The following is a 25,381-nucleotide window of genomic DNA, read 5'->3' as shown; positions in this document are numbered from 1 at the left end:
ATATGCGGTGTCGTACGAATGCATGCCAATCTACGTCACGATTACAAGTTGCACCACGGCGAAAATGGAAAAATCATAAAAAATAATTAAAAATATATTAATTAAGATATTAAAAATTAAGTAACACGGAGATATACATATCGAAGCGAGCGTTGCGGATTACATTGTCGTGTCCCATCCATCCGCATTTGCGAGGGAAGGAAAACACTAGGGAATTGTATATATTTTATTTGCAAACTTGTGACGAACGATACAGCAACGATCTGTAATCGCCATGATTGCGAAGAGCATCTCGTTCGTCGTCTCATTGTTCGTCAAATGCCATTCAATAAACGGAGATACGTCCGCTCGCGCTAAAGAATCATCAATGCATTTGTGACGTCGAAGAAATCTTTTCCCGATTCACCGAGGTTATCTATCTTCGCGACCTTATTACATTTATTTCCACGTACTGTTAATGTGCAATCGATGGAAACGCGACGGCAATTTGCGCGAGAAACTCACGGAGAGCAAATCCGCAATTAATTTCGGGTGACGTTTTCTCTCACGTTAAGAACAAATCGCGTTTCTCGTGTGATCACGCGATAGGAAGGCAAGAGTTGAAATCGCTTTAACTTTTTGGTAAGTTTAATTTTTTGTTTCTTTTCAGACACATGACATATAAATCTGAATAAATACAAGAAAAACCGGACGTATTTAATAATCGCGCGTATGACAGAAAATATTGAGTAAATAATAATGTAATAATTTATATATAACGAGCAGCTAAATATCCAAAATATCAATATCTTACAAAAATTACATATTTTAAGGAATAAATTTTTTTCTTTTATACTAATGTATCTTTATTTAATAAGAATTATTCGCCAGTGATGAAATAATAATTTGGTATAGTTAAACGGCCTGACTGGCAAGTTTTATTAGTATATCACAACGACGTTTCGACCACTAATTTGGGTCCTTTTCAAGTTATTTTAACAATGATGGATCATTGTGCGTCAATTATATAAAATTCGTGGCGGGTCGGAAAAATACGACGGTCTCATGTGAAGGCCGAAAAACTAATGATAATCATCATCACAATGATCCATCATTGTTAAAATAACTTGAAAAGGACCCAAATTAGTGGTCGAAACGTCGTTGTGATATACTAATAAAACTTGCCAGTCAGGCCGTTTAACTATACCAAATTAATGTATCTTTAGTTTAACGTTGTTTAAATTGATAAAACTGCAGAATTTACTCCTGTTTATTGGGAATCCTTGAATTTATGAAGCTTAAGCTAACTAGTAACAAGTTTTAGTATACCAACACGTAAATACGGTCTTGACTTGCGTAAGACAGTTATAATCTTCGTTATCACGGATAAATATAGATATTACGCAACGACGCATATAGATAATATAGATTACAATCTATGTTATCAAACTTACTACCCGTATTAATCTCAGAGAAGCAATATCCATCGAAATCGGTGTCACAAACGTCAGGACGACATCGATCAGTTGAAATCAAAGAAAATGCGTGTGGCCGTCGTGGGCGCCGGTATAATAGGAGTAACGAGTGCGTTTGCAGTGAAAAGCTCGTTTCCGAGCTACGACGTAAAGATCTTCGCCGACGCATTCTCACCTGATACCACTGGCGACGGAAGTGCCGGTTTATGGAGCCCTTTTCTTCTCAGCGACACACCTGCCGAGGACATAAAGTAAGCCGATTATATCTGCAGAGAATAAGAGTGAGATCGCACGCGTCATGATGTTCAAAGATCTTCCGGAGAAAAATACACATATTGATTGTTCTTGATATCGCTTTCATGTATTGTAAATACAGACAGAGATAGCTTTAAACCGTTCAGTATTTCGCACGGACATAATTTTTCGTTATATTTTACTGTTAAATTTACTATTCACCACAAACTTGCGACAACTTGAGAATCAAATATTATCGGTAACAATAGGAATTTTTGAAATATACAAAAAACATTTTACAAACAACGTAATAAAAATTATCAAGCAGATTGGTAATTTTTGAAAAATTATTAAAATTTTACTATATATTTTAGTAAAATTAATCAAACATATTTATATTTTATTGTAATAAATATTAATATTTTTTATTATGGTAGATATTAATCAGAATAGCTCGCATAAAATTTCTCGCAATACATGTTGTTCAACGACTACCATGATTTTCAGAGTAAATTCTAAGAGAAAATTTTCTGTGTGCGTATATAGTTAATAAATAATAATTAATTGCATGATATATATTATATTAGTCGATGGGCTGGCAGCACACATCGGTGGTTCGAGCAATTGTGGAAAACCGGATTATCGTCGGAAACGGGTGTTTCCCTGCTGCCTGTAACTCGCGTTATTAGCGATTACGAGGATAGCACTGAGCCAGGATGGGCGAAACTCGTCTATGGCTTCCAAAAAATAAGTTACCAAAAATTACAGCGCTTGAACGAAGAACACAAGTCTAATTATAAGTATGTTTTCATCATTATATCTTAAAATTCAATCACCATATAATTAAAAATTAAATAGTAATTATTATTGACACAAAAATATGGAGAAATCACCTTGTTCTAATTATCGCTTGTGGTTATTGTTATTCCTTTTATTTGATCGTTTACCGAGATTTAAAGTTAATTGATTTCAGGCAAGGTTGGCATTTTATAACTTACACCGCCGAACCGGTTATGTTACTGCCATGGCTCATGGAAAAGTTCGTTGCGTTGGGCGGAAAAGTGGAAAGAAGACATATTAAAATGTTGCACCAATTAGCCGAAGAAGGGTTTGATCTAATAATAAACTGCAGCGGGCTCGGTGCACGAGAACTCGTCGCGGATAAAACGATGACGCCTATCAGAGGTCAGGTGTACAGGGTAATTGACTTTCCAATTTACATTCTATATATCTCCCTCGATCTTTTCAAACAGATTCAAGTTATCATTTACTGAAGTTACAACAGTAGTACAAATGATACGTTTGTATATTCAACGTGAGCGAACATAAAAATATTTTTAAGTTGTCGTTTAAACGTTAATCTTTCCCTTTAAAAATATATTGAAAATCGCACGCACAAAATCTGTCTCTTCTTCTTTCGTCAATGCCCGTCTGATATATATCTCTTTTAAAATATTTCCTTGTCGAGAAATAAAAAGAATTAACTTAGGGATGTTGGTATTTAAGGTAAAAGCACCTTGGGTGAAGCACTGTTTTATGGTGGACGATGACGCCTGCAATTACATCATCCCTAAGTATACAGCATTAATAGCGCATATTTATTAGCAGTGACGTTCATTACTTCGCGTAATATCTGTCCATAGTGTCCACAACGTTGTAATAGGCGGCACGCATCAAGAAGGCGACTTTGATCGCTCCTTACGAGAGGAAGACTCGAAACACATTTATGATGGATGTTGCCGCATAATGCCATCTCTAAAGGTCCCTAAGATACTCGGCGTAAATTTAAATTCAAAGAAAGACTAATAACTTCCCAAAATAACTCGCGCTTGTAATTTCTGTTGCAAGGGAAGTGAATTAACGGGCGCGTGGGTGGGCTTACGACCAGGACGACCGCGAGTTCGTCTCGAGTGCGAGAACCTCAGCTCGCCCATGGGAAAAGAGTTCAAGGTAAATTGCCGTAAGATATTCTATACGTTAATACGGCGAGAGCAATACCGAGCTGAACTTTAACGCACCATTATTCGAGCGCCGCTAAACTTTACGGTCGCCTTCCTGATGTATATATATATATATAACGCTTGTTTCTCGTGCTTTATATATTTGAGGTGATACACAATTACGGCCACGGCGGAAGTGGCGTGACGCTGAGCTGGGGGTGCGCCATGGACGTCGTGGAGATGATAAGAAACTTGAAAGTATCTGAATTAAACTCCAAACTGTAACTTCAGGGACATTAATAAACTTTTTATCCTTCGTACGTTTTTACCCGCATCGTTATTGCGGGGCGTTTAACCTTGGCTCGACTCTTTTCCTTTTATATCACCCGAAGAGAATTGTGTCGTTAAAAATATTATTTTCATTAGCTTCTTCTTATTTAATTCTTTTAGGTGAGATTTTTGTCAAGAACTTCTTGCTTCTCTCGATCCGCATCGCTTGTATCTATTTGACATGGCACTTGATCGATACCTTCGTAATTCTTACTTTAGACCAGCCTGTTTCGCATAACAACGGCAAAAAGTCGAGAAACATAATTAAACGTCAAGAAAGCGAACGTAAACGCGCGCGAGGGTTCGATCTTCGGTTTCGCGGAGCGCACCAACCTATTTAAAGTTTTCGTGTCGTGATCACTTCCGTAACTGTACAATTTCTAAATATGGTCGTCGGGCTGTAATTAAAGCACCAAACTAACTTACCGAGATACCTTTACATGTCGACCATGCCGCAGTAGTCGCGTAAAGCTAGACGTTGGTGACGCGTGTCCCTCTAGTCGCAGTACGCGATCTATATCGGCCGCACGCGCGGGTTTCTATTCGCGACAGCGTTTAACGTTTTATCACTGTCAAAATTGAACAGGAAGATCGACAGGTACGCTCGTCAATATAGTAAAATAGCTTCTGCATTTACATTTGATACATTTGATAAATTTGAAAAATTAAAATAAATAAAGCTAAAAGAACATATGCAAGGTTTCTCACTTTTTCCATTTCCCTGTAAAAAGTTTCTGAAAAATACCTTTTTTCGCAACTTTCTTATTTACCTCTCAAACCAGAATATACCTTTCTTAAGAAATTCTTTATGTTTTTTATGAAATTCTTTATGTTTTTACAGAGAAATATGTTATTCATTTTAATTTTAGTAATAATTATACATTATATAATAATAATAATCTATAACAAATAAAAAACATTTTAATAAAATTCAAATTATTTTTTTATATAAATCCGAAAAGGTTTGATATTTATATACTTACAAATTTGAATACTTAAGTACAAACTCAAGCACTGCCGAGAGACTTTTATCTGCAAAAAACCAAAAGTAGAAATCTTGAAGGTTACAAATGACAGATTGTAAAAACTGTTGTCAAAAGCAATTTTTCATTGAGTGTCAATCGACGAAAGATCAACAACGTATCGATTTATCGTGTCTACGCGGCAAATGTATAGATGCGAGAGGGATCAAGTTCGGATCGGATTTGAAAGCAGCAGCGGTCATGATCGTCGTTGAGTACGGCGATAAGCGTCCGCTGGTGATATTACGCGATTCCAAAAACGGTAATTTCAGAAACGAGGACGTGACAGACGGAGAATCCGACACCAGCTTCGAGGAGCGACCCTGCACATCTCAAAATCGGAAATACATCGGTCCCGACGATTCCTCGTGCGTCTTATCGCTTGCAAACGACAGAATAGGTGTTGCCAAGGATGATTTCGAACGGTATCATTGGAAGATTGCCACGAACAAAGGCAGCAACACAGGTATTCATTTAATCCAACAAAATTGAGATGGCAAATTCGAAATTACGTCTTGGTAACAAATCCACGCGCGAGAAAGATATAAAACAGGGGGGGGGGATTTATAAATGTAACAAAAAAATCCGTAAAAACTTTTGTTGCTTCAGCGATCTGATTGCTGCAAAATTTATCTTTTAATATTGGCTCTATAAAAAAATGCCATTCTCTTCATACGCTTTAAAGTCTTCCAAGTTTTTCACACATATCCGAGTATTATTTTACGATCCGTTAATAAAACTTCCCCGAATAGACGCGTTATGCGAGGAAAGTGATTCAGAGCGGCGCAAGGAGGATGTGGAAGAAACGTCGAAGACCAGGAAGAAAAGAAAGCGGAGGTATTGCGAAAAATTACACGTCCCGTTTGGGAGTGTAATAAAATTGACCTTTCGGTTTAACAAAACAGATTTTTAACAATCTGCACGGCAAACTGCAAATACGACGTGGTTAGGCGCGTGGCCGCGCGATTCGGGATGAGGGAAGTTACGGAGGACAGCAGCTGGGATATCTATTGGACCGATTTAAGCGTCAGCGTCGAACGTGCCAAGGATATGAGGAGATTTCAAAGGGTCAATCATTTCCCCGGGATGACGGAGATATGTAGGAAGGATCTACTCGCTCGTAATCTCAATCGCATGCAGAAGCTGTTCCCGAAGGACTACAACTTTTTCCCGAAAACTTGGTGTTTTCCCGCGGAGTAAGATAACACGTCTTAATAATTAGAATCAATCGTTAATAAAACTTCATTAGAACTATTTCGTTAATAATATTTGCTCGTCGCAATTGATAAAAATTAATTTTCTGTTTTATATTAGAAGTGCATCGAAATTAAAAATAAACTGGACAATTTTATCGCAGTGTTATCCGTCATATTAAACAAATAAAACATTCTTTTCCACTCTTCTCTCGCGAATGAAATATTGTTAAAATGTTAAATAAAATATTGTTTAAAATGTTAATAATGGTATAGTCTGTTTTGCATATATAATAATATCTTCCGCTTTTTTTGAATCTAATTGAAACTTGATATCGTGATACGATGTATTTTTAATAACAATAATTATAGGTAACGAGATAAAATATCATATGGTAATTCTACGAATCGGTTTCACGTGTCAAAATAACGAATGCAATCTATCGATCGAAAGAGCTCTCTTATTATCTATTTTACAAGCGCGCGGCTCTTATACGCGTGCAATGAGAGTTATTAATTTCTGCTTCTCCGAACGACCGCTCTCGGGTTTCCGATCGTAAATTCCAATTAAAGGTTCGCCATTACGGCGATAAAGAATAATCAATATTTCCCGAAGTCGATGAGCGTGTAAGCAAACCTATTGGATTTCGGTTTCCAGTCACGGCGACGCGACGGTTTACGCCAAGACGCGGAGGTCGAGAACCTTCATCCTCAAACCGGATACGGGCTGCCAAGGACGCGGTATTTATCTAACGAAACATTTAAAGGACATCAAACCGAGCGAGCGTTTGATCTGTCAAGTGTACATCGCAAGGGTACGAAATATCAATGTCTTCCTGCAAAAAAGAAATGGAAGTTTGCAGAAACCGACCAGTTCTTTTTCTAAATGAGAAAAATTTTCCTTTGCATGTTTCTCTTTCCTTTACATGGAGATTCTTTTGAAATTCGCAATCAAAATAAACTTCACAGTTGCGGTGCAAAGCAAGTATAATGCATACAGTCCTTTTTCTTACTACGTCCCTAGCCCTTCTTAATAGACGGATACAAATTTGATCTACGTATTTACGCACTAATTACGTCATGCGATCCTCTCAGGATCTATGTATACAATGAAGGGCTCGCGAGGTAAGACACATGCATCATTAGATTAAAAAATAAATTTCGAGAAATAAATATTATATAAGATACATATTCCATTAAATATTTTTTAAATTATTAAAAAACATGAATATATATTTATTTTTCGAAATTTTATATGTGCCGACGTATAATTATGTGAAACGTTGCGTTTTCAGGTTTGCTACGAGCAAGTACAAGGAACCGACCGGTTACAATATTTCAAACATGTTCATGCACTTGACGAATTACTCCGTTAACAAGTACAGCCGAATGTACATTATCGACGACGAGATTGGTAGCAAGAGGTTCGTATATATATCGGATCGAACAGAATTAACAATGAAACCAAATCGATAAAAATTATTCTTTATAGAAAAATATCAACGTTGAACAAATGGTTAAAAGTGAGAGATGTCGATGTGGACGAATTGTGGAGCAAGATCGACGAGATTGTAATTAAAACCGTGATCGCCGCGTATCCCGTGTTGAAACACAGTTATCACGCGTGTTTCTCGATGCACAGTAAGACTTGCGCGTGCTTCGAGCTGTTGGGATTCGACATTTTGCTCGATTGGAAGCTCAAGCCTTACCTACTCGAGGTAAGCCCACGAGAGAATGACGTGTAAAAGGAACGTTATTAAATATCCTCTACATTTAGTAAATCTATCAGGTAAATCACTCGCCAAGCTTTCATACAGATGCACAAATAGATAAAGACGTGAAAGAAGGATTGCTGATGGACACCTTTGATATATTAAATCTACAACGATATGATAAGAAGAAAATAATAGAAGAGGACAGGAAGCGAATCAGAGAGCGACTTCTGCAAGGCTTAAACGGGAAGGATCTTAGGCAAGTGGGAGTATATCAGAGAACATGATAATTTATATACAGATAATTGATCTTCACTGCATTAGTCTTACGGTAACTAATTTCGATCAATACCCTGCAAAACTCATTAGTAAAAAACAATTACAGATACTTTTTACAGTCATTAAAATATGTGATGCTAAAATTAAATCCAGATTTAATTAGTATGCAGAAAAATCTGTCGAGAATGTCTTATTCTATAAACAAATAATTTATTAACATAGAATTTTGATAATTTGTTATAGCAAAAATCTGATAATAAATCACAAAATGTTACAAATACGCAGTCAAATTAACGACACGGCAGCTTTAATGAAATCGGAGAGGAACGAGAACGATTACACGCAGAGGCAATTTCAGTGGGAGGACGACCACATGGGCAATTTCCGAAGAATTTATCCGTGCTTTGACAAGGATAAATACCAGCCTTTCTTCACGCAGAATGCCCTTTCCGTTTTTCAAGATACGGTGGCATCGAGAGCGCGAGAAGAAGCGTCAAGAATAGAGAGAGAAGAGAATGAGGTAAACTTTTCTTCAATTCACGATTTAACGTCCTGAAATTGACAGATGAATCTTGGAACAATTTTTCATATTAATGTTACATTAAAATTATTGCCAATATAATTCTCATATCAAATGATATGCGATATATTTTTTATGAATATAAAATATATAATATAAAACTAAAGTATAATATCAATTTTATAGTAATGTAATTGCTCATTGTTACTTTTCGGTCTGTCCATTTCCATTTTGCTTCATTTCAGCTAAAAGCTCGAGAGGAAGAACGCAAACGAATAGTCGGGAAATGGAACGAACAAAAATTAGGCCCCGAAAGTTCAAACGCACCGAAGAAATTGCAGGAAAAGAGCAAATCCGCAGGCGTGATGAGAAAAACCGTTAGTACACAAAATAGTTGGACTATTTTATTTAGTCACATCTATATAAAGAAATGCCTTGTTGTCTCTCTGAAAGAAATTATTAGTGAAAATTAGAAGAAAATAATTATATGATTGGAAAGTACGACGAGAGAGAGAGAGAGAGAGAGAGAGAGACTCGGTAGAAAAAGTTAAATAGAGAATATTAAATAAGATGGGACCTTTCCTCCATCTCCGAAGAAAAAGCAAGCACATTATTATCGTCGCTTTTTTACAGATCAATAAACAGGACGCACAGGGATCTCCAATCAACGCCCTGTACTCCTTCGAGCCTGAAATCATATCAGAGTCCGAGGAGAGGGAACGAATAACGGCCCTGGCGCAGAGGGATTTTCTCATCAAGAGCTACGGCATGCTCGAGCAGATATACGTGGCGATGAAGAGAAACGGCATGTTACGACCCGCCGACGAGAGAAAGTATGGATTGTATGGCAGGCTGGGATTACAGGCGAACGCGAGTCACAGCACATGCTCCTCTTCGCACAAGCCCGATCGTCAAAACGGTCATCTAAACGCCACGCAACCAGCCGTCGACCAATGCCTGCAATGTTCCCTCAGAAAGAATGAAGTAATTATATTTTCATCGAGACGGTTGCTTTATATCAGAAAATCAAATCCAGATACAAATTAAATTTTACTTGACGAGTTTTTATGCTTTTTACATTTAAAACGATGAAAACATGCTCTTTTTTATCACTTTTTACATTTAAAACAAAGGAGAGATTGCAATTAATTTTAAATACTCGATAAATGTATAAGAAAGCTGTGCGACTTTCTTTTTTAGCACAAATTGACGAAGCACCAGCGTGAGTTCAAGAATTCGAACAAAAGTAAGCGTCGACGTAATTTCATAATTATGAGCAATATTCTGGAAATCGTCGCCTAGTTCTGTACGCGTTTAAAGTCGTTATCCCTTAATTCAGGCTTGTGGATAACGTGCAATGAGGCGATGGTCTACGTTCGTCCGAAAATACCGCAAAAACTGTGGACGGAGGAAATGAGCTCTAATAATCACATGGGACGGGTAACAAAAACACACGTTGCTAGAACATTGTCGAATACCGTGCGGCTGCACACGCTCGAGAGAAGAGAATCCTTCCATTCGGCAAAATCCAAGCAAGTTGCATTTTCATTTTTATCTGTTGATCTATTTTATGATTATACAAATTAAATTTTAATATTAAATAATAAATTAATAAAATATAAATTATGTATTAGGATATATTATTTATTACGGCAAAATTCTTTTAGAGTTGACGTTGCCACTCAGCACTAAAGACGAAATGGGCCTATATCTGTTTGCGATAAGAAAAAAAGCAAAGAAACATATACTATATATAATATGATAAAAGAATTATTTTTTCGAATGATATAAAAGCAGGATATAAAAAATATAAAATTGACCAAAAAATTTAAACGACTATTATAAAGACAATGCAATACCGTGCTAATAACACTGCTGATAGCGAGCACAAATGAAGATTAGTAACAATAAGATTCGTAATATTGGGAAATACAATTTCACATTAAATATATTACATATATTCCTATAAAATAATTCTCCTCAACCGCGTTAGAGATACTTCATTAAGTAAATTCCGATGAGAATTCTAAACGAGAAGAAATAAAATAAAATGTCATTCAATATCTGGGAATCCAATAAACCTCGGGGACGCGTCTCGGTGAGCGGATGCTGTTTCAAGGTAGAAAACAGTAATATAAAAATCAACAATGTATCGACTTGTTATTTAAAGTGCCATATAAATATGTACAATAGATATATAAGTGAACATGTGTACACGTCGCATTATAAGAGTGGGAATTAGGTACGCGCTGATGCGTATGTAAAATGGTCATACACACATACGTATTAGACGCCAGTCTATAATATGTATAACAATTTTTATTGCTGATATATATTCTGTATTCACATGAGATAAAAAATAATCTATGAACAATTTGTCGCGTGCTGGTTTCTTTTTTTGCCCCGTTCGTGATATCGCGTCCACGTCGTTCTGTCGCAGAGCGTCTCACCGTCGCTCTCTTCAGCTCTTGTCCGCCTGCTTTCCTTTTTTTTCTCGTCCATTAGTCTTATCGCGTTTTTCGTGTCGCAATCGGTAAACCGAGCTTGTGGTGGACGCGTGTTTCGAGAGTATTACGACATAATCGAAAATTCCAAGTTCTTTCAAAGTTCCGAAGTCGGGATAACAATAATCCGCAATTTTAGACAAAATAATACCATGTGCCATGTGTGTATGTGTGTGTTCATGTGTTTGTGACATTGTGTGTAAAACGGTGCGCCGAATTGACAACGACAAGAGTGTGTGCGTTGCTCTCTTAAATTTCTAAATCGCGGTCGGACTTTCTAAGATTACAATTTTCCTTTTTCCATAAAACGTGCCTGCCCTCGACTATAAAAACGTAACTGCATCAAATAATAGCGACACTTCGCAGAAATCCACGCACGTAGGCGATGTAACGTCAGCCCCCTCGACTGTAAACTGCGCTATGTTACGTCATTGTAAGAACAAGAATTAGTGCGAAGTACATCCAACACATTACGATCGATGAATCTGTTTTTTTTTAACGTGTGATATATATTATTTACATAAAACCACTGTACGACTGCGGCGAATATTTGCGCATTTCTCTCTCTCACTTGATTCCCACCATATTAAATCTTAGATATAGAAAGGCTTATGTACATAAAGTCAATAGATATTTATACGATAGCCTATATTATACCGCTTATAAAAAGAAAAGACCGTAAATGTGTGTATATTCGCATGCGAAATATTTCCATCTCCGTTAAAAAGAAATCGTCATATGTTTCGGCATATATACATACTTCCTGAAAATAAAGGTAACTGCAATTGAAGAGAGTACAATGAGACAAACAGTTGGACACATATAAAATGCATTTGTTTCGAACAAATTTTTTACAATAGGGGGTTAAGCTAACGTCGTAAAACACATTCAAATCATTACTGGCAAACAAAGAAAAGAATTATTACGCGACATGTGGTCGAGATGGATACTTCGTGTCACGAATTAACGTGTAGCAATCGTCTCTTTAAAACAAAAAAATTACTTATGGCTTAATTCTGTGAAAGATAAACATTTATCTTTCGTCACTTAAATTACGGCTCATTTTTTTGTACTAGAAAATGATTACATCCGCTGCATCGGCCATTGATAACGTTATCCGTGTGAGAGTCTTTGTAAATCGCTTAATCCCCTGTATTTTTTTTATTTTCGCAATAAAAGCAATTCTAACAGGTTTTAGCGTCACCTTCCTATTCGCACGAGAAAATATAGAAAGAAGATATGTGAAAATGGTAATCCTATTCGTTGTAATACTAAAATATGAGCATTATGTAGGATCCTGTGTATGTTACTCACATGTAATATGTGTTAAAAACGATTATAGTAAAACAAAGCTTAACGCATGAATTATACGGAGACTTTGAGTAAAAAGTAATTTAATTTTAGATTAAGAAATTGGCATACAAAAATCATTTCTTGATCCAAAATTAAATTCGTCAATTTTATATTCAGAGGTAAATTAGCGAGTTTATCTAGTCGAGGTACAATATAGACGCTAATTATTTTTAATAAAGATTTCCGTTGTTCATCAAATCTCAGATCTCCGTTTAATACAGGCATTAAATGATATATATGTATATATATATCTGGCTAATATTTCATATACATATAAAAAACTATACAATCCGTAGACGATAATTTTGTATTAGCTGCCGACGGAATTTAGTTTTCTTGCTTTAACAGTTAATCTCCTGACAATATTCCCGACGCACAATTCTTCTTTTTTAATATTCATATCGTCGATACTGTAAACCTGGCAGATGCGAAGATTATGATAGCTAGTTAAAATTGTTAAGTGTGCACAGATTCCTTTATCATGAAGTTGAGAGACATTACTTATTGTTCTATCTCAAAATTTTAGATCTGTTGTACATTAATTTATCTAAGTAAATAGATATAATATAGGCGCTTTGAAACACCCAATGTATCTACCAAACAATGAAATAACTGTGCGGAGCATCTCATTAATCCAACAACGTATACACTACGGTATGCCTTTATGTCACTTTGTGTACAACAGTCTTTATGTGTACTGCTCAAATTCGCTATATATTATCTTTCGTAGATAAACGACAAATTAAAAAAGCAAATACTAGCAAAAGACTAATTTGCGGTACAATTCCGAAAATGTTATGATTTTAATCAGTTTTTAATTAACAATTTTATTTTGCACTTCAGCTCTGCCTAAATGTTAGAGGCTTATGCCGATTCTACTTTCTATCAAATTTCTATTGGGTTATAAAATCTTCTGTTAAGGCCATCGCACACAAAATGCATAGCTTAGCATAAGCGTAGCATAAGACCGCTAAACCAATGAACATCCAGCATAATGTCATCATATTAATTTACATAAGATGCTTATTGGTCCAGCGGTCTTATGCTATGCTTATGCAGCCTATGAAATTTTGTGTGTGACGACCTTCATAGTAGAAAAACCTGCATGTTTATCAGTCAAATAAATTCCTGCTGTGTGCGCAAGCAATCTCATTAAAGATTACTTCATAAATAAAACATTTCCATAAAAACTTTTTACACAACTTTAGAGATATATTTCTTATATCTTAATTTAACCACGCAGTTAAATTAAGAGTTTAAAACCATGGCAACAATATTGTATAATCAATCAAATTATGTTTAATATAACATAAAAAAAAAACAATTATTTTAAAGACTGAACTTAACATTCAGTTTGCTTATTGCAAATTCGATTATAGTGGCGCATATTACAAAAGCCTGTTGTACATTAATTCACCTAAATGTAAAAACATAATTTTTGATAAAATTATCTTGGATTCATAAAATATCCAACATATTTTATCAAACATAATTCATATACATGTTTTTACATCATTTATGTACAACAGCCTTTAAATATGTGTTATTACGCACATTCAACCAAATTTGCTACTCGATCTTTTAAAAAAATAAAAGCCAATTTACTTTTCTCGTTACTTACAAAAAAATTTCAGCCATATTACTTGCTATTCTACTTTTATCTTCCATTTTATTTAAAAACAAAAAATATTTAATTAAAAAAAAGTTTCTTTGCTTTCGGCTCGATTTAGAGAAAAGTCAAAGTAATAAAATAAACTAAAGATATTAAAGTAAAATTTATATACCATGGTCTTCTTTAGACTAAAAAATATATATATATATATGACATATAAAAATATGAGAATTGCAGCATTTTTAGGTATATCGCCTGGGAGTACCAATACTGCATTTGAGTTTGCATAATTCCGTTTCTTGAATGGAATTAGCTAATTCCATTCATGCTGATTGTATTAAGTCATATACTTAAATTTAATAAAACATGTAGCTTTAACAATAAAAATAGGACTTACGACAAGCTCTTATGTCAATCTTCAATCAATCAGTATAATTTGTATCACAATAAATATATCATCTGCATGATAAAGGCGATATATATTCGTTACTTGCAATAAACCAAAAATAATTTAAGTAATATATGACCTGTTTTGTACATATGATCTCAATATGATTTCAATATTAATGCTCATATCTTCCCGGAATTATTGAAAAAAATCACAATTGATGCTTGATGACTCTGATGACAAATGGTACTCGTACAAATCAATTGGTTAAATTAACACTATAAACCACGTTTAAATATCAATTGTGTAGATGATAACATTTATTATGATGTTTATCTCAGGAACGTTTATGTAGGATAAAACAAAGACGATGCAAAATTGTTCGCGGCTCGTCTCTAATATACATCTTACGTCTGCTTTGCTAATAATACCGAACATACGTACGTACAATTAATTTTGAATCAAATGCAATTAGTCGTAAAAATACTAAGTAAGTCCTTCGAGAATATTAAATATTTTGTCATTTACAAATTTAATAAATTTTCTTTTCTATCTTCTTTTCAACATCTTGGACCATAAATTCTCTTAAAATATTTTATATGTTAATATTTTTCAAGTAAAATCTGTTTCATTATCTGACAAAACTCTCAGTATTAAATTATATTAATTTAATAATTTTGTGTATGAATCCATTTGTCATGATCAGACTTGAAATTAAAGTGACATCTGAATGTTACCTCTCTGCTTTCATATTCATCAGTACAACTTACAATGATACCCTAATATTTCAACAAGTTAAAGCTAAGTTATTAACAAACAGCATATTTTTATATTGAATGCACGACTTCGCACGTGCATTAATATATATCATGTGCTAAAGTGTGTCTGTGTTGTGTGTGCACAATTGCACGCGCATATATGCGAGTACCACATATAAAGGCTAACAAATAGTCACTGGAGCGTCGCACGAACGACGGGACACGAAGTGTTATGGTTTAAACTTAACCAGGGGTATGTTCTTCGATTGCAAACACTTATCACACACCCATTCCGCGTAGACTTCTGCCGTTAATAATTGATAAGCGTATTCCGACAATCCTGTGCAGCTCCTGAAATAATCGCGTTGTCAAAACGCACGCGCTTTACATTATCTTTCTACATCGTCATTTTAATGACTCACTCACTCACCTATGAAACCAAAAATTACAACCTGATTCGCACAGAATTGCCTGATCATTGTCGTGTACTTCTTTATGACAAATTCCACAGGGATAAATCGGTGGCGCATTAGGGTTTTGTGGATTGAATACCATTGACTGATCTGGAGGATATATCTGAAAAAAAAGAGAGAACATAAACACCGATTAATCACTAATAAATTTATACAATTCACAACGCTGCTAAACACAGTCATTATTAATGAATTATATTGATTGCAAGTAACATAATATACTTAATAAAAGGATGGCTTACTTTGCCCGCAGAAATTGGCATTGGCTTTGGACCCATTCCCGGCGGACCTTGAAACCCGTGTGGTGGCATAGATCCTCCCATGGAATTGATAGGATGTCCCATGGGTGGTCCACCACCCATATTATTGGACATTGTGCCCATTGGACCTGCCATATGACTTCCCATTTGATTGTGATGACTAATGTTCATATTGGACATACTGCTCATTCCCGGGCCACCTATATTCATGTTGTTTATCTGATTTGGCCCAGTCATGTTCATGTTGTTCGATACCATCGAACTCATAGTAGTCATAGGTCCATTCATAGGTCTTCCTAAGTTGTTAAGATTATTTCCCATATGATTCGGATGAGGTTGAGATCCATTATGCCCTAGTGGACTGTTTACATTGTTTAATGACGGTCCATTTAATGGACTGTTGGGTGGTATATGGCTATTTATGTTGTTCATGTTCATTGGTCCATTAGGCATATGATTAGATCCTCCTATATTCATTGGAGAACCTAAAGGTCCACCCATAGGGCTACCCATATTGTGGCCCATGTTATTCATTGGGCTACCCATAGGCCCACTATTCATATTATTCATCGGGCTACCCATGGGTGGACCACTTAGTTGCGAATTTCCCATATGACTCATATTCATGTGATTGTTCATGGTGTTCATTGGACCAGGAGGCATGTTCGGGCCCATGTTATTCATGGGGCTCATGCCTCCAATAGGAGCGTGATTCATAGGAGACATAGCCCCCATGTGATTCATGTGATTTGTCATGGGCGAATTACCCATAGGGCTCATATTTCCCATGTTATGCGGCATCATAGGACTCATGCCACCTATCGTAGTTAAAGGGCTCATACCTCGCATAGGAGGGCCACCCATATGATGTGGATGATGAGGATGCATGTGTGAAGGCGCACCATGCATCATTGGACTTTGCGTTGTTTGTGGCGGCGTGTCGTCGAAAGGGTTACTTGCCACTATTGTGTCACCGTAACCAGTTAAGGGCGGGGGTAGTAGGTCCTGTTGAATAAATTTTGAATTAATATTAAAACAATAATTTATATTGCGCCGATATACTGTAATACATAGATAACGAAGTCAAGTTAAGCTACCTGTACAGATGGAGGTTGTTGCGGAGGTGGTTGGGCAACACTTGCATTCGTACGTCTTTTCTTTTTAGGATTAGCACCAGCTGGTGGTGGCGGTGGTGGATGGGGGTGAGGCGAAGAGTCAGGATGTGGGGCGTTGGGGCCCATATTCACACCCATTCCCATACCCCCCAATGGCATCCTCGTGAAGGGTGGCATGCCCGCAATATTGTGGCTCATTTCCTTCGCTTCCCTTATTTTATCATGCCAGCACCACTGGATTTTCGTGGCAAGTAACTATTTTTGATCCACTGTTAACAAATAAGCAAATAGAAACCTTGTAATATGACTGAAATTATATATATATTATTTGATGTATATAATTCAATAATTAATTCTATAAGTATCCGTATTATGATATGCGTATATAAATATGCATATTATAAATATTTGGCTAATCGATATTTGTAGTACATTCCGTGAGCGGGCAAATATTTGTCGTAATGTAAATATGTTATGTTTTACATCATTAAAAGGTTAAATGAAGTCCAAGCTTAACTAAATAAACCAAATTTATGTTTAACGCTTACAAATATGTCATTAGACTCATGAAAATGTCAACAAATTAATAAACGGCGATACGAGTCAGGCGCGGTACGTGGTGCGCAAGTAAAGAAATTAATAGTTACAGAAGTAACGAATTACAATGTATATAATATACATATACGCATATATTCCAACTTGATAAACTGCACGCCGATTATTTGTCGGGTTTGAAACACAACTATCGTTGGAACATTAATACCCTTCCCTCCCCGGAATTAAATCGACGCGATTTAATTATTTTAAAAAACTATAAAGAATTTATTGCGAAAAATATTTCATGTTTAATATGACGTAATGTAATCATATTTATTACTCGTGATTGTTACAGATAAAATACTAACTCTCTCTTCATATATGAACATACCATGAGTCTGTATATAAAGATCTCTTTATGCATTCATGTACAAAGATTATAGTTCAAAGATCATATGTATAATTAATAAAGCATTTACACATTAATTGAAAAATTATTAAAACATTCATATTTTCTTCACTACAGCTATCTTCTCCGTTATGGCTGCTCACAGAGAACAAATATCTTTATCTTCTATCTGAATAGCATCACGTAAATATCTCTCGCAACAAACTCATTAACAATTACATCGCGGTGAGACGAAAAGCACAATTAAAGACTCTAATCAGTTATTTGTAATATTATACCAATTGAGAAATTTCTTTAACGAGTCACCGATCGAACTGGCGGCGTTTACGGGGATACAGTCGCGGAGCGCGATAGCGAAATATCCTTATCGCATCGTTGCTCCATTAAAATTATCCTCGCGGCATGAGACTTATCATTTATAAACACACTGGTGCGCGCGAGAGCGCGCACTTACATACACGCAGGCAACACGAACACTCGCGTGCACGAAAAACCTCGGGGGCCCGCGTACGCACATCTTTACATCGCGGGAACATACCGCCTATATTTACATATGCCGATATAAATAACGAAATTACTACCGTTAGCTCGGGTGGCGCGCCAGCCAGCGGTCCGACCGTTCGTCCGTCACGAACGGGACGGAAGATCGAGGAGGCGAGAGAAAGAGAGACACGCGCACACACACACACACACACACACACACACACACAGAGAGAGCGTGTCCTGTGCGCGCGCGAGAAAGAGAGAAAGTGCGAGAAGCGGCTTCACGACACCAACCGTATCTTCGATAAGAAACCCGCGCCCGCGGTACAACAAAATAGCGCGGAGACCCCCGTCGCGCGCGGCGGCGAACGTAAAATGGAACAAAACAAACTCCGCCTCGCGATCTTTCGCAGAGAGACTAACCTAACCTAACCCACCACCGTCGAGCTTAGCAAGGCGCCTCCGCAAGTCGACTACACACACGGCTGCGAGTGCCGCCGCGATGCGCCCGCCTGAGCGCGTATAACAATTTACCTGGCGCTCAGGCGGGCAAGACAGGTAAGAATCGCGGGCGACGCGCCAGGCGATTTAAAAAGCCGGCCGGGTTATGCGAGGGGGGAGGGAAGGTCGCGCCGCATCGCTCGCGCGAGATCGCCGTACGGCCGTACTCACCAACGCATTATAGCGGACGCGACGACGCAATCGTGTGCATGGCCGTTTTCTCGCCGGAGCAACACCGGCGCTATAAATCCACGCTGCGTCGAATCGCTGCCGTCGCCGCCGATACTGTCGTTGTTATTGCTGATGTTGCTGCTTCTGCTACTGCCGCCGCCGCTGCTACTACTGTTGCTGTTGCTGCCGCGCTGCTGCTACTACTGCTGCTGGTGCTGCTGCTGCTGGCCCCCGCGGGACGAGCGATCTGTCTGTACGCGATTTCGACTTGCGTCTCGCGCGCAACGCATCTCTCGGTGACGCGAAACAGGTTGCGCATTCACGGGCGTACGTACACGACCGCGGTGAACACAATCTCGCACTCTCGGTGTCGCGGTTCTCGGATAACGGAGCGAGGTATCGCGACACATTCGCTACACAAATCCTTTCAGGTCGCCATTGTCGCGTTACGCGTGTCCCCCCTCCGCGCACCGTGTTGTCGCCTGTGCACGAACGTGAGCCGTCGCTGGCCGTCGCGTTCGTCCGCTAGATGTCGACACTGGTCCAAAAGATTGCTCCGACGGACTCGTGCCAAGGCCCAGCTCCTCTCCGGGACTCCGGGATATCGGAAGCTTAATATTAGGCGCTGGAGCGGCGCCGTCTTTTTCGTAGTTCAACCCACTGACAAGGACAAAAATGTTCTAGCGCTAAAACTAAAAAGGTCGTCCAAGAAAAGGCTGGTCCTGTAAAGATTAAAAAAAAAAAATTAGTCCGGCGGACTCATTTTGTATTAGTAATATAAAATATGAAATTATGTATTATATTGTGCCAAATAGGCATGTTCCTGTACTTTGTATTTTTCTAATAAAAAAAAATCCGGACTACGACAACTCATCAAAATCGTCGAATTTACCCTACGGAACATATATATACGCGCAACTTCATGATTAACGTTAACTTGGCGCGAGATCGTGTCTCTTGATAAAAAGCATAACTGTGCATAAATATGTCAAATACGCCTGTTCATACTGGCTGTATTTTATTTTTTCTTCAATAAAAAAAAACAAGATTATCGGAAAGCGACGGAATCCGGCCGACGGTAAACGGCGGATTCTAGATTTCGCGATAATCTACGATCGGCTAAAAGGCTCGCCGCAGAATTCCGACGATCTCGCGCGAACGCTAGAGGTTGTATATTTTGGTATTGACTTCGTATTGAAAGCAGTGTTTAGAATGAAAGCAAACGCGAAAGATCTATTTCGTTGTACATTTTGTTCTCATAAAAATTTATTTATATCAATTTTGTATTTTTAAAACGTGTTCATGGCTTTTAACTTTCCCGAAAGAGTGAGTTTTTACCCTCCCCCCTTTGCTTTTTAATATAGAATATTAGACATGTAAATTGGAATGTAAAAGAAGATCCTACTTCATATAATGATCAGGAACTTAAGGGAGCTTTCCAGCGAGTGACACAAGCCGACACAAACGTCGTTCTATCTTTCTTTTTTGGCAATGAGTAACAAAGACAAAACGATACCTGTGTCGACTTGTGTCGCTTGCTGGAAAGCTCCCTAAGCTATATATTAGAATCTATATTAATTTTTAACATAAAATACTGCTTCATAAGACTGATCAAACTCGCGAATTAATATAAAATACGGTAGAACATGAGAATTCAGGCTTTAAACAATAAGTTCTGCACGAGGCAATGTTTATTCGCGTTACACGTGGCACGCATGGTTTGTTTTCTATTGCTGAACTAGCTGCACTAGAGAGAGTTCAGAGAGTTTATCTTTTTCTTTCCAATAAGGAGTCGACGCAGGTGCGTAAAATTCACGTGAAATGACACTGCACGGTGGCTAGGCCCCATCCGCGTCCGAGCTTAAAACTGTCTCGCGACTCGCGACCCCGGCTAAAGTGCTCGCACGCATCGCTTTAATTATTTCAGTTACATCAGAATGAGTTAACCCGGCTTAACAACCGGAAAACAGTTCTCATAAGTGTCTACTTGGGACAGAGTTGACCGTAGTGCGTAGCCTACCTACCTACCCTACCTGCCTGCTTACACAGGGCACACACGGTTCCTGGAGAACCGTGGTCATCACCACCGCCGCCGCGCCGTCTTTATCTCTTCGCACTCTTATTTTAACACTGACGCGAGATTGCCGCAATTACCGGACACGCGCGCCAGATCGGTCGAAACGATTGCCTCCGAAAGGAAGGCAATGTTGAAAGTACTTAAAAGAAAATGGGGAAAAGCATAGAGAGTCGAGATACCAGGCCGAGATATCTACTATTATTTTTAGAGGACATAAAGCTTCATCGACGATTTTAGGAAAGAATCTCTGTATTCTTATTTTTACATTATTAAGCGAGATATTACGCAAAATTAGTAAGAATCTTATAACTGCTTTTTTTTTTTTTAATTATATTTTCTCGCATTTTTGTGTATCTCTTGCGTAATTACATGTCTATACGTATAGACGAGGTGACGTTTCGCGATACGTGCATTATTTCGCATGGCGAAAGAGAAAATCCCTGATATAGACCAGCTGTCCATCTGTTGCCCAAACCGACAGACGAAATTAATACGATCGGCCATTTTCCCGGAGCCGATATGAAAAAGCGGGGATGCCATCCCGCCTCCCTTTCCACTCGTTATCCGCTCACGTTAACGGCTCTATCGATCTCATTAACTGCCTGGGCACTCGCAATTTATTTTTATCGAAGGATATGGAGTATATATCCCGGCGTCGCCGTTTTCGTCCGGGCAAAAGTGGTACAAATCGGGAGCGTCGCGAACGGGGCGGAAAAAACTGGGCCAATCCCCCGGAGGGGAAGAAGCTGGGATGGGGGTGTCCCCAGGGGGATCTCGACGGGATACGAGGACAGAGTATGACAAAAGACGCGAGGACGAGGGAAGGATTTAATAAATTTCTCCGTAGGAGTCCACTAAGTGGGGTAAATCATACGGTTATTGGCCACTTAGGAGATATCTCTTTGTTTTTCTTGTTGTGCAATTATCGAATGTCGATAACGGCGTCTCCTGTTCCCGTGTAATCCGCGATTATTACGTTTCATTATTAATATCTGTTATTTAAAAAAACGGGAGACACAAGTTTACGCGGACTGCAATCCGCTCGCGGGCTTCAGATTAAAAGTAACGCGAAGATAAGATCGTTCAAATATCGAATTATTGCACCGGGGGTCTCTTTGGAAATCTAGAGAAACGTTTCTTAAATTTATTTCTTTAGTACTTAAATAAAACTTCCATTTTTTTTTAAATATCTGCATATTAAGTAGAAACGTCGGAAGGAGGTCAACTCGTGAACATTTATTTTGCTTCTTTTGGAAAATGCTTTACTTATACATACATGGAAGAACTCTCTTCACAGGCAATTTGACAATATATCCCAAGATTCTTCCTCGTCGTATCTTCACACGACGAAGAATCCTTTTCAAATCAGTTAAAAAAAGAAAGAAATCAAATAAGAGGAGAGATTTATATTCTGTGTAAAAAAAGCTCTCAATAACTCGTCGAAGGCAATAACCGCCACTCAAAACAAAACGTGTTCCTTGTGTAATAAAAAAGCGTCAAAACTGTGATTCTATTTATTTAACAGTATCAATACCGTGTGTGTGTGTGTGTGTGTGTGTGTGTGTCCTAAAAAAAAGAAAGGGTCGGAAAGGAATCACAATCGAATCGGGCCTAACGGGGATGGCGGAGGGTTACAATCGGTGGATCGCTCGTTGTGGCAATCGACCATCTACGCGGACGGATTCCGCAAATAGCGACATCGCCTAAACAAAAACGACGCGCCAATCAATCTGTCACGTGGCGCGCTGCATGGCCTGAATAAGAAGCGAGTGATTTGCGCAAATTACACGAAGACGGTGGTTTACTCAGCAGGCCTCAAAAAGCGGTGGCGGTGGCGCGCGGCACACCTGTCGATAATCCCGATAACTTTTTCTAGAGAAGCTCATTACGCGACACCCGTTTATAATCGCGGATCTGGCGCGACTGATGAATTTTCGATGTCTTTTTACTGAGGGAAAGTCGAGTTTAGACCGGCTGAAGAAGCTATCATTAAAGAATAATGTATATAACAGAAGCGAAGTATCTCTAAACGGTTATAAATAATTTATATAAGCAGTTCTCTCTCTCCGTTCTCCCTGTTTTAACATTCTCACTTGCCGATTAAAACTATAAACCTTAACTATCAAACACCACATTGCACTTTTAAAACTCAATACCGAGCACAGCTTCAATCGCCTACCGTTTCCCTCTTATTTTCTCACTTCGGACTCTTTGCTCGTAGGAATTTTTGGAAGGAATTCAGGCAAACGTTTTTCTTTTTCAGAATAAAAAGTAATCGTTAAAACATTTGCTCGCTACACAAAAGGACTGCATGGGTTGACCCTTCGTAAAAAAAATCGCTAAAATATTTTATTGCATTTTCCGAAAATACATCGGAACTCGAGTACTACGCGATATTTTAGTATGTTTCTCAAATGTTCATATACATCCTTCTGTTACATTTCTGTTACGCGCGTACACGTACAATCACGTCAGTTTATTATCGCTGGAACACATTTTTCCATCGCATCCGAACGGACGCGCCGATTGCATTGCCGACGACCGAGTCGTCGAGAAACGATTCTTGACCCGTCGTTCAAGGATGCTTCAACATTCCCCGATGTCCCTTATAAAGAATTTAACTCGAGCGATTCTTCTACGGCGGTGCGGAACGTATCCCCGAGTCACTTTACGCTCGGCGGATCGTTAATACGTCTCGCGAGAAAATGTAGCGCCATTGAAGAGATTCAAGAAAGTCCGTTGCAGTTTTCGCTGCGCGAATGCCATTCAATTGATATCGACGAGGCAGCCCATTTCTTTGTGATTCCTATCCTTTCCGTTTTCAGAGCTCGATAATAGGACGATTAATTCTACTCTCTTCGTCTCTTCGAAACGATCGTTATTATCGGAGAAATATATCGCGTCGATAGAATAGAAACGTATTAGAAAGGAAATTCCGATTCGGATCGGTTTGATTGTTCAGGGTTGTCTCCGGTGGACGCTTTGAATATCGAAGCAACACGTTAAGCGATACATACATATAACTACCGATCGTGCAACTTGTATACAATCGCAGTTATACAAAGTAGGGGAAAAGGACAGAGGACGATGATTGATAATTTAATTTATTGGAAAGAAATATGCCGCAAATGTGCTGATGGCAGACTGCAAACTGCCACGCAGCCGCCGGGTTACTGATTGTGAGTTACGAAGAAGGGTCGAACGCTTATATACACGGATTTAAAATTTATTAACACTGCCCGCCGTGATAGCTATCAGTTATTTTTCCAATAACTATCGGTTGTAGTCAACTTGCATGACGTTGCGCAATGTTTTCTGGTGTGCGCGCAGCTACGTATCGACGAAAACTTCAATAAAGACCGAACTTTTGCTTTTATTGTTTTCGCGTATTGACCGAATCCTCAATATGAATCCTCGATATTCGCACAATACGAATTATTACACAATAATATTGACCGTAGTGAGTTTCGCGCTTCGACTGAAAATATCGCTCGAATGGAAATACATTTCTTTGCACCCCGGCAAAAAAGTTGAACTTCGATTCGCGACGTTTCATAAAAACTTCATAAAAACTGCGGTCCAGAGATCCTCCGAACTCGAGAGAGAGAACGACAACCAGTACAACTGTATCATGATACGATTGTTACGGTACGATTTGCATAAATAATGTAACGATTCATACAGGACATTTTCTTTCTCACTTTCGTTGCGCGTACCATTGTCATCAGGCGCGTTATTTAGCATTTACTGTTTACCGAAGGAATCGCGCGTGTCACCGCGCGAGAACAGCATCGCCGACGCCGCCACTCTCGGTTTGCCTTCCGAGCCGGCGATTGACGGCGATAATTACACCGCGATGTTTGCGCGGCTGCGAACCATGTCAATTTCCCGTGGTGGTCCTCGGATCCACTCCAACGGTACCGCTGCTAACCCGCCCGCGCGCCGAAACACCAGCCGTCGAGTTTTCAATCAATAATGTCACCGGCAAACTCCGGAGAAAAACCGGAGGCCGCGCCGCGCCGCGCCGCGCCGTACACGCGCGGAACGCGCAACGTC

At 38.5% G+C, this 25,381-nt stretch overlaps 3 protein-coding genes across 6 annotated transcripts in view; 2 read left to right on the top strand and 1 right to left on the bottom strand.

Moving 5' to 3' along the window:
- Positions 1-323: 323 nt before the first annotated feature.
- LOC143906273 (D-aspartate oxidase-like) lies at positions 324-5,300 on the top strand. Of its 2 annotated transcripts, XM_077422237.1 has the most exons (8): positions 324-621; positions 1,452-1,705; positions 2,276-2,488; positions 2,662-2,887; positions 3,195-3,262; positions 3,332-3,449; positions 3,537-3,638; positions 3,797-3,952. In XM_077422237.1, the coding sequence occupies exons 2-8, from the start codon at positions 1,521-1,523 to the stop codon at positions 3,911-3,913; spliced, it is 1,029 nt and encodes a 342-aa protein (XP_077278363.1). In that variant the 5' UTR covers positions 324-621; positions 1,452-1,520; the 3' UTR covers positions 3,914-3,952. The 2 variants fall into 2 exon arrangements, 1 of the variants encoding a protein (XP_077278363.1); XR_013259475.1 differs by lacking the exon at positions 3,797-3,952 and adding an exon at positions 5,253-5,300 and having other exon boundaries at positions 325-621; positions 3,332-3,638.
- On the top strand, positions 4,909-11,058 carry LOC143906270 (tubulin polyglutamylase TTLL13-like). The gene is made up of 14 exons (XM_077422232.1): positions 4,909-5,446; positions 5,733-5,817; positions 5,886-6,176; positions 6,832-6,988; positions 7,198-7,298; positions 7,469-7,597; positions 7,666-7,891; positions 7,963-8,144; positions 8,450-8,684; positions 8,930-9,061; positions 9,318-9,668; positions 9,885-9,930; positions 10,024-10,216; positions 10,352-11,058. The coding sequence occupies exons 1-14, from the start codon at positions 5,029-5,031 to the stop codon at positions 10,374-10,376; spliced, it is 2,571 nt and encodes an 856-aa protein (XP_077278358.1). The 5' UTR covers positions 4,909-5,028; the 3' UTR covers positions 10,377-11,058.
- Positions 10,820-25,381, bottom strand: part of Pygo (pygopus family PHD finger) — an 87,499-nt gene continuing 72,937 nt past the window's right edge. Inside the window, exons 5-9 of one of the 3 annotated variants that reach the window (XM_077422233.1) lie at positions 19,249-19,970; positions 17,130-17,416; positions 16,015-17,037; positions 15,730-15,875; positions 10,820-15,650 (exon numbers count right to left, since the gene is read on the bottom strand). In XM_077422233.1, the coding sequence (XP_077278359.1) occupies positions 15,530-15,650; positions 15,730-15,875; positions 16,015-17,037; positions 17,130-17,345 (1,506 nt within the window). In that variant the 5' untranslated portion in view covers positions 17,346-17,416; positions 19,249-19,970 and the 3' untranslated portion in view covers positions 10,820-15,529. Of the gene's footprint in view, positions 15,651-15,729; positions 15,876-16,014; positions 17,038-17,129; positions 17,417-18,371; positions 18,618-18,674; positions 18,987-19,248; positions 19,971-25,381 lie in introns of those variants that run through there. The other 2 variants (XM_077422235.1, XM_077422234.1) reach the window with 2 other exon arrangements.

The sequence above is a fragment of the Temnothorax americanus genome, unplaced genomic scaffold (genome assembly GCF_048541705.1).
Source record: "Temnothorax americanus isolate GAGA-0224 unplaced genomic scaffold, ASM4854170v1 Scaffold7, whole genome shotgun sequence".
In the NCBI taxonomy this organism is placed as follows: Eukaryota; Metazoa; Arthropoda; class Insecta; order Hymenoptera; family Formicidae; genus Temnothorax; species Temnothorax americanus.
Note: the sequence above shows the minus strand (reverse complement) of the source record. Positions and strands in the feature narration are given on the sequence as shown.

Coding starts and splice junctions, on each gene's coding strand:
- LOC143906273 (XM_077422237.1), top strand. CDS start 1,521: ATGCGTGTGGCCGTCGTGGGCGCCGGTATAATAGGAGTAACGAGTGCG. Junction 1,706..2,275: donor ACACCTGCCGAGGACATAAA/GTAAGCCGATTA, acceptor ATATTATATTAG/TCGATGGGCTGGCAGCACAC. Junction 3,263..3,331: donor TGCAATTACATCATCCCTAA/GTATACAGCATT, acceptor ATCTGTCCATAG/TGTCCACAACGTTGTAATAG.
- LOC143906270 (XM_077422232.1), top strand. CDS start 5,029: ATGACAGATTGTAAAAACTGTTGTCAAAAGCAATTTTTCATTGAGTGT. Junction 7,892..7,962: donor TCAAGCCTTACCTACTCGAG/GTAAGCCCACGA, acceptor TAAATCTATCAG/GTAAATCACTCGCCAAGCTT. Junction 8,145..8,449: donor TTAAACGGGAAGGATCTTAG/GCAAGTGGGAGT, acceptor ACAAATACGCAG/TCAAATTAACGACACGGCAG.